Genomic DNA, 17,142 nt, shown 5'->3' with positions numbered 1-17,142 from the left:
GAGGCATGAGATAGCGCAGATGACACCGCCATCAGTCTCTCGTTGTGCCCTCGGGGAATACATCACAAAACATTCTTCAATCAATCGCGCCGGGAGTGACCGCGTATTCGATTTAGTGTTCCGAAAAAAATGTTCAAAGTCATACGAGACGGCAGCGTTAGGGTAAGAGCAAGTAATTTCCTAAAACGATCCAATACGATACGATTTTCGAGTGGCGCCGGTTCCAAAGATGAGGTCGTGTCGTCGGCCGATGTTGTTATTATCGGTGAGTGTAATTAGTTTTTTTTTGTGACATCAACTTAAGTGTTAAATTAATATTCACACGAATATATTGTAATGTGAAATCATTAATACTCAACCAAATTGTAACTGGGAGTCGAAAGATAATTTATAATGAAAAAAAAAATACAAATACTTAAACTACTATTGCGCGATTTTGATGCTCAGACAATATAATGTGTACAAGTGATCTATCCAAATTGGACGATAAATATGTCAACTGCCGGTCAGATAGTGTACGAAGTTCAATTTTGTTTCTCAAGAGGTTGCGATAAATGACAGGAAGATAAGGCGATTTCAAAAACCTTTGAATCTACAATAATGACGTCATAATATTCCAGGGGGAGGCATAGCGGGCTGTAACACGCTCTACCAGCTATCGAAGCGAGGCGTGAATGCGGTTTTATTAGAAAGAGCTAAATTAACAAGCGGAACGACATGGCACACCGCCGGTGCGTATTCGTAAATTACTATTATTGGTATAACAATACGATTGATAGAAGGACGTATAAATTAGGACAATGATTTAATTCAAATCAATATTTTTTTATTGGCTTTAGTGGTTTAGATAATGTTGCCGTGTGTAGCGACAGTTTGTGTAATGTTTTAATGTTTATTGTAACAAAACGACGATTTAGCTACAACTAATTTAATTAAAACTTTTAATAATCTCGCGTTTTTATTTTCATTTGATTATTCATTTAATATTCATGACTGATTGGTTGGTCCAGTAGTTCGCGTCCCTGACTGGTGCGCCGAGGGTCGTGGGTTCGATTCCCACATCGGGCATATATTGCGTGATGAACAGGTTTTGTTGCTCTTTGTCAATGTGAAACGTTCCTTTGTTTTTTTATTAGGTATTTCTTGTTCAATAATAAATAAATTGACAATCATAATTGATATTATGATGTGATATGTAGATTTTAATTCTCTATAATTAATTAAACATGTCTGTGATTCACGTAAAATTCCCAAGTTAACATTTAGAAACATTCTATTTCATTCTCACACAGCTTAAATCCTATAGATTTAAATGTTTCTTTTTAATTAAGGATATATTTAATTGAGGAATACTTTAGGATTTTGCATTTATTAAACGCAATTGCTTAGAGACAAATGTAAAAAATGACGTTTTACAAAACAGCTATTTATATTAAACCGCACTGCTTAGATACCATTTTTGATAGAACCTATATTAGTAAAAGATTACTAGGAATTACGTATTATATATAGGGTTTGTATAGGAATGGTATGGTCCCTTCGACCGTGCGATTTGGAAGTAAAATTGCTTCGAGATTCGAGAACTGTATACAGCGCGCTCGCGAAAGAAGTAGACGATTACGCCGGATGGATAAACAATGGAGGCATGTTCATATCAAGAAGCACGGTTAGTTAAAATTTAACTAGGTAATAATGCATTATGATGGCTTAAGATGGGTCCGGAGACCCAATTTACCTTTATTACCAGAGGATCCAGTACCTTTGTTACCTAAATACTTTTGAAATTATTTCTCTTTTATTTTTTCTCTGCCACTGACTAAATAATAAATACTGTATGTAGGTTCGTACACAAGAGTATTTACGTCTTCATACTTTGGGTAAAGCAATGGGAATCCCCAGTGAAGTGTTGGACCCTCATGAAGCGCAGAAAATCTTTCCACTGTTGGACCCATCAGCGTTCAAAATGGCTCTTTACGCAACGGAAGACGGTACTATCGATCCGGCGATGGCTTGCAGTGCGCTTGTCAAGGTTGCTAAGAAGAACGGTGCAAAGGTAGGTATTTATCTTTTGGAATACCGTATTAGTAGGTACATTGTGCACCAAGGGAGAAAAGTAGGACATTTCCTCCCGCAACCCTCAAACACAATATTGCAAATTACCCGAGCACAACAATGGCGGAGAATTTTAGGTGCGTGAGAGCAGACGTAGGTAGGAGAAAAAACTATATTTCGGCATAGGTAGGAGAAGTATATAGTTTTTTCTCCTACCTACGCCGAAAGTTCGGTTTTCGTCCCGCTGTACAGGGAAGAAAGTCTTAACTTTTCCTCCCTAGTCAGCAATGCCTACCGTTAAGTACTCTCTACAAGCCTCGTTTGAAGAGTGACAGGTCCATTACATGTGTTAATATTATTTTACGAGAAATGTGTCCTGCCCACTGCCACTTCAACCTCGCAATCCTTGGGTCTATATAAGTAATAATGTTTTTCCAACCCCGAGCATTGTCCTTTCCATTACTGTTTGAGTGATTTTGAGCCTTGTGACGAGGCCCGCTGTTAGCGACCACGCCCCACTGCCATATGTCACGAGATGAACTTAAAATAAATTAATATTGTAATTATGTTTTAGGTTTACGAAGACTGTCCGGTTGTTGACGTTCATTATTCGCACAACCTGCTCGGAAATAAGGAAGTAACCGGGGTACACACGGACCGAGGTTTCATTAAGACCAAATGCGTGGTGAACTGTGGAGGTCAGTGTGTAGAGATATTGATTTTTGAGTTAAGTTACATTCTTTTTAGTTTTTTATTTTTTCTTATAACTTAGATGTGTGGACGAGCTCACAGCCCACCTGGTGTTAAGTGGTTACTGGAGCCCATACACATCCACAATGTAAATGCGCCACCCACCTTGAGATATAAGTTTTAAGGTCTCAGTATAGTTACAACGGCTGCCCCACCCTTCAAACCGAAACGCATTACTGCTTCACGGCAGAAATAGGCAGGGCGGTGGTACCCACCCGCGCGAACTCACAAGAGGTCCTACCACCAGTAAAATTCCATTCAACTGATACTTACTTGGAAACAACCAATATTATTATTATTAATATTATTTAATCCGTATGTAGTTTAGTCCAACTTGCGAGATAGGATAGTTTATCTCAATTTATAATTACCATTTTTATTTATTGTAAATATTTGTTTCAAATATGATAAAGAATTGTTATTACCCGTGAACTCTAAGGTTTCTAACAGATGACGGTGTTAGTTAGCTTATCGGCATAATAATTTTATATCAGAGTTATATCATGTTTAGCGCTCTAGCGAAGGTTTCTGTCACAGTAGCATTAGTTTAAAATAGTTGACACGTGAATAGGTTCAGTAAATCGATATTTTCATACAATACCATAGTCATAGCGAAAATACGATGGTAGAACCTCGTGTGAGTCCGCATGGGTAGGTACCACCACCCGGCCTATTTCTGCCGTGAAGCAATAATGCGTTGCGGTGGGGCAGCCGTTGTAACCATACAGAGACCTTAGAACTATATCTCAAGGCAGGTGGCGCATTTACGTTGTAGATGTCTACGGGCTTCTAGTAACCACTTAACTCCAGGTGGGCTGTGAGTTCGTCCACCAACCTAAGCAATAAAAAAAAAGTAAACGTACTTAATTAAGTATGTTTCCGTTTAATATATTAACTGATACTAATTTTTTTTATGCGACAGAGCTGCTACTATTTGGTTTTTTCTATACTATGTCCTCTGGGCTTGTGCATATCAAAATAGTACATTGTGCACCAAGGGAGAAAAGTTGGACATTTCCTCCCGCGTGTAAAATTGCCACCCGAGCCTGTATATTATAAAAACAATTTTTTTTTTCATCAGGTGCTTGGGGTGCAAGAGTAGCCAGGTTTGCGGGAGTACCTTCATTGCCACTGATACCTTTCAAACACGCGTATATAGTGTGCGAAGCTATCCCTGAAATAAGAGGTGGACCCAACATCAGGGATCATGACACGAGCTTATATATAAAGGTGCAAGGGGAAACCTGCAGCATTGGAGGTTACGAGGGAAACCCACATATGTTAGATCAGGTAATAGAAGAGCTGTAGCTTACAATAAAATTTTGAATTAAAATTGGAATAGAATTAGATTCTGCAGTCATTTAAGCATGTACATAGATTAAAAAAAGATATATTTAAATAACAAACCGAAATAACAATTTATTTTCTTTAAATTTTTACGATAAAATTTTGAATTAAAATTGGAATAGAATTAGATTCTGCAGTCATTTAAGCATGTACATAGATTAAAAAAAGATATATTTAAATAACAAACCGATATAACAATTTATTTTCTTTAAATTTTTACGATAAAATTTTGAATTAAAATTGGAATAGAATTAGCTTCTGCAGTCATATGTAGTTCTAACATTTTTTTTTATTTTGTTCATACTGGTCAGGAAATTAGAGCATAGTTATAAAATTCTTGCATTGTATTCGGTCCTTAAATAAAATATTGACCTATAAATAATTGTATGTTAAATGAAGGTTTTAAAAGAAAAAGTAATTAATATAACTTTACCATTAGTTACAAAATAGGTTATTAACAAACAAAATACATTAAATATTTATTGAATATATTATTTCTTAATTAAGCACGAGTTATACGTTTCCGTTTTATATATTAACTGATACTATTTTTTTTTATGCGACAGAGTTGTTACTATTTAGTTGTTTCTATACTATGTCCACTGGGCTTAGCTATCTCAAAAAATATTTTAATTTAGCTTCACATAATAACTCATGCCCAACCTCGCAAGTTCATGTTCATTTGTTATCCAGTTGACAACGCTGGGAATCAATGGGAAACTTTTTTTAAAATAATTTCAATCTAGTGTGGCTTAAGGTTTTACGTTACAGATTTGTCTCTATGGTCATACGAAAAATAAAAAAGTATATCTATCGCACCTTTAGAATTGAAACGTCTTAAGCTAAATATTTTAAGAAAATTACTTTTGTACTTTGGACGACTTATAAACATGTTTTCTATCGGATTATAAAAGTAAGTTTTTAATTTGAAAAAGGACAAAGCACACTTTCCGTCTCTTTTAAACCAAGCGCATACTTTAAACTTTAAGGTATGGGCTTTAAGGCTTAAAGTATTAAAATCGAAACTGACAGACTACAATAGTACAATTACATTTTTGGCGTTTACCAAATAAACAAGAATTTTGGATTAAGCCTTACCGGTGGTAGGACCTCTTGTGAGTCCGCACGGGTAGGTACCACCACCCTGCCTATTTCTGCCGTGAAGCAGTAATGCGTTTCGGTTTGAAGGGCGGGGCAGCTGTTTTAACTATACTGAGACCTTAGAACTCATATCTCAAGGTGGGTGGTGGCATTTACGTTATAGATGTCTATGGGCTCCAATAACCACTTAACACCAGGTGGGCTGTGAGCTCGGCCCTCAATTTAAGCAATAAAAAAATATCAATTTATTTTACAGGTACCAGACAATCTGCAGTTCCACTTGTACGAACTGGACTGGGATGTGTTCGGTGTTCATATGCAAAGCGCCACGTCTCTGTGTCCCAAGCTCGGGACGACGGGGATCAAGAGTACGATATGCGGTCCAGAGTCGTTCACGCCTGACCACAAACCTTTGTTGGGAGAAGATACCAACGTCTTTGGTAAGAGATTATCATTAGCGATGGTTTTCCAAAGTATTTTCATTAATTCGTTGGCAGAATCGTTGTAAAAAAGAAGACGTGAGTGTTTGCAATTTAGTTGAGTTTGACGAGCGCACGAGCTGACGGATCGTCTGGCGTTAAGTGGTTACTAGAGTGGTCAAAGTGCTTCAAATCGGTAGAATGGCGGTAGTTACCCCCACGGACCCACATCTATAAACTAACAGTATGGTATTCTTCAAATCGAAACTTATGACTGTACTTACTTCTTAGGAAGCGGTCTGATTGGTCAATCTCAGGCCTCAAACTTTAGTCTCAACCGCTTTGTAATTTATGTCTGCGTATAACCGCTTAGAATTAGGGGGCATTTGGGTGATATTCCCTTTAGTCAAGGGTTTACTTGTGTCAGCTTACTAGGCTGGTGGAACGTCACGTAAAACAGTGCTTCGTGTTAATAAACATGCAGGTTTATACCACAACTGCGGATATAACTCGGCCGGCATGATGTTTTCCGCTGGTTGCGCCATACAAATGGCGGAATGGATCACCAAAGGCAGGTGGGTACCCAGAACATTTCATAGCATATGATAGTTTTTTTCACAGTAAAAGATTTCCAAAAAAAACAACAGCGATAAAGCGTATTGTTAGCTCGCACTTATTTCTTTTTGCGTTAATTTCACGTTGTTGTTGTCTATGGGCTCCGGTGATCACTTAACACCGGGAGGACTACGAACTCGTCCACCCATCTAATAAAATAAAATAAAACATCTAAAATGATAAACAATTATTACACAATATACAGAATAAACCAATGTTTATTCTGAATATTTTCACATTTTGTTTGTTTTTAAAACGATAACCTTTAGTGTCGTATTATTTTTGATTCTATTGTTTCATTAATTACATCGTGACGGCATATTATGTTTTGATAAAATGCAGCAAAACAGAACAAAAATAAAATATGTAATCTATAAACTAAAAAAAATATATAGGCTTAATGAATAAAGTTAAATAACAATTAATTTTACACTTTATACACACTTACAACAATGAATACACGAATGATACAACAAAGAAGTCAATTATAATTATAAAAATAATTTATAAAATATTTAATAATTGAATTAATAATTATAAAATTATAAAGTAATTATAATAAAAAAATCAATGAAACACATTCGGTTTCAAATAAAAAAAACCATAATCGTTTCACTTAGAGCAGTGGTGGGCAAACATTTTTAATGGCCGGCCACAAAGTTTAATAAATTCTAGAGGGCCAGAATTATAGAAAAAATGCATTTTGTATTAAAACTTTTTAATAAACAAAATACCTTTTACTTTTACGCCTTTTAGGCGTGTGAGACGTGAGGCGTGTGATAGAGGTGAAAAGAATGTTTTTTTCCAATAAATAAACTAATTAACGGTAGGCAGCGGCTTGGCTTTGCCCCTGGCATTGCTGAAGTCCATGCTGTCCATGGGCGACGGTAACCACTCACCATCAGGTGGGCCGTATGCTCGTCTGCCTACAAGGGCAATAAAATAATAATAATAATAATACCTGTGACAGACTGCCAAGATAATTATAATAATGGCAAGTTAATTATGAGATAATGAAAGCTCAAAACACCCCTGACGAATTGGAGCTTTCATTAAAAATTCGAAGATTTTCAATTAAAAACGTCAGTTTTTATTTTAGGCGCCAAAATGCTGACTAGAATATTTAGGATGGATGGACTCTCGGCGGGCCGAATTAAATACTTCCGCAGGCCAGAGTTGGCCCGCGGGCCCTACTTTGCCCATCACTGACTTAGAGGATAGGTTCACGGTAACACACATACAAGAACAGTCAAATCGAGAACGGCCTACTTTTTTGAAGTCGGTTAAATATCTTGGGCGCCTTTCATTTTTATGTTAAACCATCAGGCCGCACTACAACATGTTCTCGTTTGACATACGTCGCTTCACGCCCGCGCAAATGTCGAGAGCGCACTGGATGCGCGAGAGCAGCCACGAGTCGTACGTCCGGAACTACAACATCGTGTTCCCGAACGACGAGAAGCTGGCGGGCAGGGACGCCAGCCACGACGCGCTGCACCAGGAGCTGGTCGACGACGGAGCCGTCATGCAGGCCAGGGCCGGCTGGGAGAGACCCGCCTTCTATATACCCGGGGAAAAGGTTAGATTCAGTAATCATCATCATCATCATCATCATTAATAATAATAATAATAATATTTTATTCAAGCCTCTTAAAAACAAACACGTACAAGAATTCTTAACACTAGTATAATAATATACATGGCTTTTTTATGAGGTATACAATAACAATATTCCCTGACTTTTATGCTAGGAAAACCTGTGTTACAAAAGTCAGTGTATGTATGTGTTGTGTATGTGTTTGTGTGTGTGTGTGTTATACAATAAAGTGTGTCCGCACGGGTAGTTACCACCACCCCGCCTATTTCCGCCGTGAAGGAGTAATGCGTTTCGGTTCGAAGGGTGGGGTAGCCGTTGTAACTATACTGAGACTGTCTATGGGCGCCAGTAACCACTTAACACCAGGTGGGCTGTGGGCTCGTCCATCCATCTAAGCAAAAAAAAACATATAACACGCAACAACAAAATCACTAATGTGTCAAAGCGGTTTACCATATATCCGAGCTCTGGTAATAGTGGTTTTCAGTGTGTTAGATCATTTATTACTGCCGTCATTTATTGACCGAGATCTTAATTGCGCACCCAATATGTTTTTACAAATCTGCCGTTTACATCAACGTATTCTGTTACTCTCTTCTACTTATTATTATTATGAATTAGACCCAAATATTAAAACATCAGTGTACTACAAACATTTGTACAATAAGTGATTCGAAATCGAGCTTGACCAGGATTTATTATAGATATCTATGTGAGAATTGTTCGGAAAGGATTTATTTAAAAAATGACTGAAACCCATAAATTGAAAGATCTGTTTTAGTTTTAAAGTACATACAGTATACATAAAGGTATATTTATTAGGATTTATGATTTCGGCGCCTTGAAGTAAGAAACATAGCAAGGGAAACGACGGCTAGACTTATTATTTATAGGCTTCTGCAATAGAAAGGAGAGGCATAGATAATATTCATAAACTAGTTATAGATAAGCAACTCAAGCACTCAACAAAATTGTTTACGGGCGTCGACCACTAGATGGCCTCGTTTCCATTAGTTTCTCATTGCTCATGTAGATGGCAGTAACATGTTACCTATTCTATATTTTATTTATAATTAAGGAATTTGTTAATTTTCAGAAATTACAAATAGATAAAATTTAATCAATTTGTCCATAGCAAATAAAGACTTGTAAGATTTTTTATTTTCTGTGTTTAGTTGTACAGTAGTTAAATACCTTAACTTTAACAACATATAAGTTTATGGGCATCCGCTACAAGATGTCGTTAGTTTCCATAACAAAAAAGTCTTAAAGAATCGCAGTTTCAGAGCCTTGAAGAGAGGAACCAAAAAGAACACACACACGCACGCACGCGCGCACACACACACACACACACACACACACACACACACACACACACACACACACACACACACACACACTCACAGCAACTAATTTATGTCTATTACCTACGCACACAGTCACAGAATTTTTGAACGCTTTCAGATAAGAGTTCAGCAGTATGACTGGGGCGGTACCAACGATTATCCGAGGAACATCGACCAACGCTACGAAGACATCTTGAAGGGAGAATACACTTTCGGTTTCTCGAAGCATCACGATTTGGTAAGCTTAGGTTTTTTGTTTGTTTTATAACTCGATTAATTGACTCAGGGGTGCAGTAATTAGCGCCGGGGGTCTGTTTGCTTTTGTCTTGGTGTTTATTGCCTATATAATAATATGTGTATATTTAAACAATATAATACAAGTAATGTGCGCTCCTCGATTGAAATTCGACCGTAATCATTGAAACCACAAAATTTAGATTCATTTTAAACTTTACATAAGTTATATTTCCTTTTTTGCTTCGTTATTGGCGTTTTGATGAAAACAACTACATACATTTTATTTGATCAAATTAAATCTCGTCAGTGGATACGAATCAAATATAAAAAGGTAATAAGTCGGAGCACACGAGAAGATAGCTCTTAACTGTGTTTTGTATTAATGCATTCATATAGAGTTGTTGATATTGTAGATTGTACGTATTATATAGAGATGTTGATATTGTAGATTGTACGTAGGTACTTATATAGAGATGTTGATATTGTAGATCGTACGTATTTATATAGAGATGATGATAATACTGTAGATCGGCAAAGAGGCGCTCGCCTGCCGGAACGGGGCCGCGTTGTTCAACATGTCTTATTACGGGAAGTTCTACCTGACAGGACCCGACGCTCAGCGCACCGCCGACCTGGCCTTCACGGCTGACTTAACTAAACGAGACGAAAGGTACTCTATGATAAGTAAACCCACTTTGACAGTTATCATCATCATCAGCCTAAAGCAGTCCACTGCTGGACATAGGTCTCTCCGATAGCACGCCACTGAGCACTATTAACCATTTGACTACCATATAGACCACGCGTGCCCTACGTGGCGCACTGTACTTATGTTGACTTCTGTTGCTAAGGCGACGGAATTTCTAGTACCACAAGCACCGGTCACCGTCCTCGTCGAACCCGTCGCTTGAGAGGAAGGGCTCGATGAGCGAATTAACCCATAGACACAGCCCACTGAATTTCTCGCCGGATCTTCTCAGTGGATCGCGTTTCCGATCCGGTGGTAGATTCTGCGAAGCACTGCTATTGCTAGGGTCAGTGTTAGCAACACACCGGTTTGAGCCTCGTGAGCTCACCTACACACGTTAGGGCGAAGCTGAAATAGCCTCTCAAACTCTCAAGGCTATCAGCATAGGTAGGAAAAAAATCAGGCTTAACTCTAAAATAACAGTGGTTCATTAACTTTTTAGCATCTGTTAAAGCACACAAATGTGGGTAAATGAAAACAAAGCCACTGGACGACGTGGCTTCTCGGGGTCTTCCAAAAAGCTGAAATGAAAAATGTTTCAGTAAATAACCACAATTTTAGTGAGACTATTTCATCCCATATCATCTCGTTTTATTTAATTTCAACACAAATTAAACTCTTGATGTATTCATCAGAATAAACCATTATTATTGTAAGATTATCTGACCTCATCTAGGTTTGATGTTTCAGGGTGATGTATTCTCTACTTCTAAATGACAAAGGCGGTGTCGAAGCCGATGTTACTGTCAGCATTATGGACGGTGGCAGTGGACAACTGCACGAACCTATATTCAAAGTACGTACAGACATGCATCCTCCTCCTGGTTATATGTTGACGGAAAAAAGTGGAAATGTCGTAACTTGCATTTTGGGCTAAATCGCTCTTTACCATACTATTCTTTTACCTGCCCTTCTCCCAGTCACCTGGGGTCGGGGCAACATGTTTTCTCTTTCCATACTCCTCTATCATATACAATTTCTTCGCTCACTCCCTTCTTACATATATCGTCTTTCATGCCATCCATCGGCCGTCTGGTGTAGTGGTAAGTGACATGGTCACTACACAAGGGGTCGCGGGTTCGAATCCCGCCAAGGGAAGATATTTGTATGATAAATATAAAATGTCTTTTCCAGGGTTATGGATGTATATTGAATAGATGTATGTTTATTAATAAAAATCTTACATTTATATCCGTTATCTGGTACCTGTAACACGAGTTCTTTACGAACTTAGCACGGGACCAATTAACGTGGCGTGATTGTTAGTAAATATTTATTTATTTATTTAAATCCATCCATTTTTTCTTAGTTCCACCTCTTCCTCCATCGACTTTTTACCATACTACATATATTATATATATATAAAAATATGGCTCTGAAGTAAAGTTGGGTTTTTCAAGTTACGACAATTCCGCTTTCTTCCATGGATATTACCAATTACTTGACGAAAGTCGCCCAATAAATAATGTTCAAAGTTCAAAAATAAATTTTATTTTCTCTGTCCGTTGTAGGGTCGAGGGTACTACGTGGTGACGAGCGGTTTCAGTGCGAACCACACGTTGGCACATTTGAGGCGGATCGTGCAAACCCACAAACTCAGGGCCACCATCACTGATGTGTCGAAACAACTTTGTATCCTCAGTATACAAGGACCTAACAGGTAGGTTCTTTGAGTCTATTCGAATCCGTAATACTCCCCGTCTCACAAGAAAAACATTAAATTTAATCCTAAAATTTTAATTAACACGTTTTATTTCTTTTCTATCATCCAGATGTTGATTTTCTAATACTTATAAAAATTACCCATGAAACTTTAATCAATCAAAACTACACTCGCGAGCAAAAGTTTGGAATCACTTACTTGAAATTTGTTCCGCGCGATCTTGTGTACTAAATATTTTTTTGATAATCATAAAAATGAGATCATTTTAAAGGTTGAACTGTTAACTTTAAATTGATACCAAATTCATTAAAATCAAGCCAGTATTTAAGAAGTTATCTTGGATTAACTGAAGCAATAACGAAAAAGACGTGTTTCAATTGTTTGATACGTCGCGAGTTGCGGCCTATTGACCCCTATAAAAGCACCTGTTATCGGATTTTCTTTACCAGTCGACTTCCACACGTTGACCGGTACATATCTCCGCTACTTTTGACCCTTTACCTTGTACGACAATTGAGACAACACCTAGAGAAGTAGCACAAATCGTAGCCCTATTGCAAGAAGAGCTCAGCCAGCGGGTTGTCGCTCGTCGGCTCCAAATAAGACAAGTCCTGTGTTTCAAAAGTTTGTAAGCGCTTTCAGGAGACTGCTAGCATTATCCCGAGACCAAGATCTGGACGGCGCCGGTGCACATCGGAGAGGAATGACCGTTTTATCGTGTCAACCTCTCTCCGAAATCGGCATAACCTGGTGTCGACGTCCAACAGGAGTTCCGAGATGTTCGTAGGGTGGCAGCCAGCAAGTGGACAGTTCGTCGACGACTCAATCAAGCGAATCTGACTCCAAAAAGGCCTGTCACAGGCCCGAAACTCACGGTAGCTCACCGACAAGCACGCCTTCAATTTGCTCGTACCCATCATAATTGAGAGGTTGAGCAATGGAGGCAAATCCTGTTCTCCGACGAGAGCAGGATGTGTTTACACGGTAGCGACCGAAGAGGTTGGGTCTACAGGCGGTTTGGGGAGCAATTTGCTCAGTGTTGTTTCGCTGGAACAGTGACTTATGGGGGCTTTTGTATGATGTGGGCCGACATTTCCTTCAACGGTAAAACCGAGCTTGTTTTCGTGCCTGGCGGGGGACGAGGAGGCGGTCTAACTTCGGACCGGTACATTTCCAATATTCTGCTGGAACGTCGTCCCCTATGCGGGATATACCGGTGATGACTTCCTCCTTATGCACGATAACGCTCGTTGTCACACTGCCCGTGTAACAACTGAATACCTCGAAGAAGTCGATATCGCCACATTGGACTGGCCTGCGCTCAACCCTGACTTGAATCCTATTGAGCACGTGTGGGATGAACTGAAGAGAAGGGTTCGTTCTAGAACTTCGGCTCCTTCATGCCTGAATGAGCTGAAATCAGCGTTGATTGAGAAGTGGGAAGGTATCTCACAAGAATCAATTCAAAAGCTGATCAGGTCTATAAAGAATCGTCTTCGAGGAGTTAAAAGGGCAAAGGAAGGGAACACAAAGTACTGACATTTAATTTTAAGGCTAAATAAATTTTTTATTTATTAATTTTTGTTGTTTTATTCATTCATTATTTTTCCATATTTCCTTGTTTTCCTACCTCCTTCACTTAATCCGGAATAACTCCTTAACTACTGGCTCGATTTGAATGAATTTGGTATCAGTTTAAAGTTGACAGTTGAACCTTTAAAGTTATGCGATTTTTATAATAATTAAAAATTTATACAGTAAGCAAGATCGCGCGGAACCAATTTCAAGTAAGTGATTCCAAACTTTTGCTCGCGTGTATAGATACAATTAAAGATTATAAATATTATACTTTCATTAAACTTTACTTTAATAAAAAAATATTATATTCTTGTTTACTAAGCTCATATCTTCTCGTCCGTGGGTAGTTCGAGAAGACAGCTAATAAAACACGCCCTAAACACGTATTTTCGGATCTTCCCGATCAACTAACGGTGGTTTTAGTTACTCCAAGCACCGGTCATCGTTCTCGTCGAACCCGTCGCTTGCGACGAAGGCCTCGACGAGTAAATCCACCCACAGACACAGCCCACTGAGTTTCTCGCTGGATCATTTTTTTTTTATTGCCTTTGTAGGCTGACGAGCATATGGCCCACTTAATGGTGAGTGGTTACCGTCGCCCATGGACTTCAGCAATGCCAGGGGCAGAGCCATGCCGCTGCCTACTGCTCTTCTCAGTGGGTCGCGTTTCCGATCCTGTGGTAGATTCTGCGAAGCACGGCTCTTGCTAGGGGTCGTGTTAGCAACATCCTCAGGTTGCTAACACGACCCCTGAGTCCGTGAGCTCACCTACCCACTCGGAGAATCTAGTATAACCCCTCGAGGTTACTAGAATAGGTCGGGAAAATAAATAAAAAACCAGAATAAAGGTAATATTTTAATTTTAGCCAAAGAATCCTCCAGCGCTACACAGACGCAGGGCTATCGAACGACGCATTCCCTCTTAACACGCACCGGAGTATCCACGTATCGAAAGCTCCTTATTCCCCCGAGAATAAGACCTACACTTGCCGAGCACTGCGCGTGGCCTGGGCCGGCGAGCTGGGCTGGGAGCTGCACATCCCCTCCGCGAACGCTGTGCAAGTGTACCAGGCTCTGAGGAAAGCGAAAGGCCTGACTAATGCAGGATGGAGGGCTCTGACCTCTCTCAGTGCTGAAAAAGGTGAGTGAATTTAAGTGGTTACTTAAATCAGCGGTCGGGGAATTTTTTTAATTATTACCCCAAAATATTTGATATTACCCCATGGCGAAGAACAAAAAAAACGAAATCGCTTCTTTTTAGTATTTTTCATATTATAGCCCCCATGATAATTTTGAAAAGAAAACAATAACTAAAAATTTAACGATTGTAAAGAAGTTTCACTTCAATATATACTTTTTACCCACAAAATTCATTTTTACCCCCCAAAATTTCATTTTACCCCATTTGGGGTAATTTACCCCGGTTCCCCGACCGCTGACTTCAATGCAATCAATTTATTTTAAGTCCTGCTGACCAACGGACTGCTATCGATTGCGGTGTGGCCTTTGTTTTCTTAATATAAAATGAGAATGGAGAACGTAGTTGTACGAGGAAAGCGACATGAAAAAAAAGCTTCTAATCTAAACATATAAATAAAATTGGAGTGCTTGTTTGTAATATTGAAATAACCGCTTTTTACTACATGCATATGAATATATATACGGTACATACACCAAAATAACATTTTTTACAATTTTTGTCTGTGAGTCTGTCTGTTTGTTCCGGCTAATCTCTGGAACCGGTTTTGACGAGACTTTCACTGATAGGTCGCTGAGGATATAAGGAGTAACTTAGGCTACTTTTTTAGACGACTAGCTTGGCCCCGCTGCGTTACCAGCGGTACGACAATAACCGCGGCTAACATCGCTGGACTCAGCTATCTTAATAATAAAATTTAATGTTTCCGAAGTGAAGGGAGGGCGGGTCGTTAGTTAAGAATAATTTAAAGCATCTGTAGTTAAATAAAAAATAATAGTCTATTAACTGATCAAATTTAATGTCCCACAGAAACCCACTTTGTAATATACAGAAAGTACACTTGTGTTGAAAAGTGTCGTCAATATTTACATTTACCAAAATAATATACTTTTCCTAGGTTATCATCTATGGAACGCTGATTTAAGACCGGACGACAACCCCATCGAGGCGAACCTTGGTTTCACTTGCAGGAAAGGTGGCGAGTATATCGGGAACGAGTACGTAACGAAGGCCCTCGCTAATGGCGTAACTAAGAAATATGGCTACTTCACACTTGACGACAAAGTAAGTATAGTTATACAATACCTAATTTATTTATTTAAACGAAACAACCGACATTTAAATTACATAATATATTTTTTTAAGGGATTTTATGACCTGGTAACTAAGACCTTTAAGTCATGACTTATTTTAATTTATATTCATATTTTTATGAAAAATGTTATTATGGAGTGAAATGAAATGAAGACAAATTAATCAATTTGAGACATTAATCAACTTGGATGAAATTAAATGAAATGAGATGAGATGATATGGGATGAAATATAATCTCAGTAAAATGGTGGTCATTTACTAAGATTTTTTCAGTGGACTTTTTGGAGGATTCCGAGAAGTTATGTCCAACGGCTTTGATTCATTTTCCCACATTTGTACACTTTCACAGATATTAAACAGTTAATAAACCACCATTATTACACATTTAAACCTGAAGAAACACTAAATAGACAAAATAAAACAAATCACACAACTTCACTCCTCGCGTTCCCGCCAAAAAGTCCTACATAATATATCAGTGATATAAACAAAAAGAAGTTGAAATTGCATTTAATGATGTCTACGTGAACTTGCAGGTCAACGACATTTTTATGTATTAGTCGATTAACGAACCATCCTTCTTTCGTTAACTGAATAAAGCATGCTATGTCATATCTATCGAATTATTATTAAAAAAAAATATTGCTTAGATGGGTGGACGAGCTCATAGCCCATCTGGTGTCAAGTGGTTACTGGAGCCCATAGAAATCTACAATGTAAATGCGCCACTCACCTTGAAACATAGTTCTAAGGTCTCAGTATAGTTACAACGGCAGCCGCACCCTTCAAACTGAAACGCATTACTGCTTCACGGCAGAAATAGGCGGGGCGGTGGTACCTACCCGTGCGAACTCACAAGACGTCCTACCACCAGTAAAAATTTATTCGATTTTATTGACTCACACCGCAATCGAATTCCAGGTTGCTTTGTTCGGCCACGAAGCTATATTCAGAAACGGCGTGCCGGTCGGATACCTGCGACGCGGAGACTACGGCCACTATCTAGACAAACCAATAGGGATTGGTTACGTTACGAACAAAGACTCGATCGTGACCAAAGAGTATTTGAAAGAAGGAAACTACGAGATAGAAGTGATGGGACAGAAGTACAAGGCGACGTTTCACTTCAAATCCCCTTTCGACCCTCACGGGCAAAGGCTGCTCGGAAACTACGGAGATCAGGGCATGGATGAGAACACGCACGAACCTCACGCTGGACAAAACGAACGGGCTGGCGGCAGTGAATAATAGCTACTTACTTGCCGTATCATACCAACAACTCTTTGCACAATTTTTTTTTTTAAATATATGTAACGTTCTGTGACTGATGAAGTTTGAAATAAAAAAATATTTTAACATAATTTAATATAACTTTATTACGAACCTTGTAAAAACG

General features: G+C 38.7%; 1 protein-coding gene across 1 annotated transcript; it reads left to right on the top strand.

Annotated features, from left to right (window-relative positions):
- Nucleotides 1-91: 91 nt before the first annotated feature.
- On the top strand, nt 92-17,107 carry LOC101743034 (sarcosine dehydrogenase, mitochondrial). The gene is made up of 16 exons (XM_004928502.4): nt 92-265; nt 621-731; nt 1,524-1,666; nt 1,841-2,053; nt 2,627-2,750; nt 3,884-4,092; nt 5,507-5,690; nt 6,154-6,244; nt 7,611-7,863; nt 9,346-9,465; nt 9,992-10,134; nt 10,903-11,008; nt 11,724-11,872; nt 14,320-14,594; nt 15,550-15,716; nt 16,668-17,107. The coding sequence occupies exons 1-16, from the start codon at nt 130-132 to the stop codon at nt 16,992-16,994; spliced, it is 2,751 nt and encodes a 916-aa protein (XP_004928559.1). The 5' UTR covers nt 92-129; the 3' UTR covers nt 16,995-17,107.
- Nucleotides 17,108-17,142: the final 35 nt, after the last annotated feature.

The sequence above is a fragment of the Bombyx mori genome, chromosome 15, assembly GCF_030269925.1.
Source record: "Bombyx mori chromosome 15, ASM3026992v2".
Lineage (NCBI taxonomy): Eukaryota > Metazoa > Arthropoda > Insecta > Lepidoptera > Bombycidae > Bombyx > Bombyx mori.
This window is presented reverse-complemented; position numbering and strand designations above follow the sequence as displayed.

Excerpts from the sequence above, each read along its gene's own strand:
- LOC101743034 (XM_004928502.4), top strand. The coding sequence starts at position 130 with ATGTTCAAAGTCATACGAGACGGCAGCGTTAGGGTAAGAGCAAGTAAT. Across the intron at positions 1,667-1,840 it reads TGTTCATATCAAGAAGCACG|GTTCGTACACAAGAGTATTT; the intron begins GTTAGTTAAAAT and ends TACTGTATGTAG. Across the intron at positions 9,466-9,991 it reads TCTCGAAGCATCACGATTTG|ATCGGCAAAGAGGCGCTCGC; the intron begins GTAAGCTTAGGT and ends ATAATACTGTAG.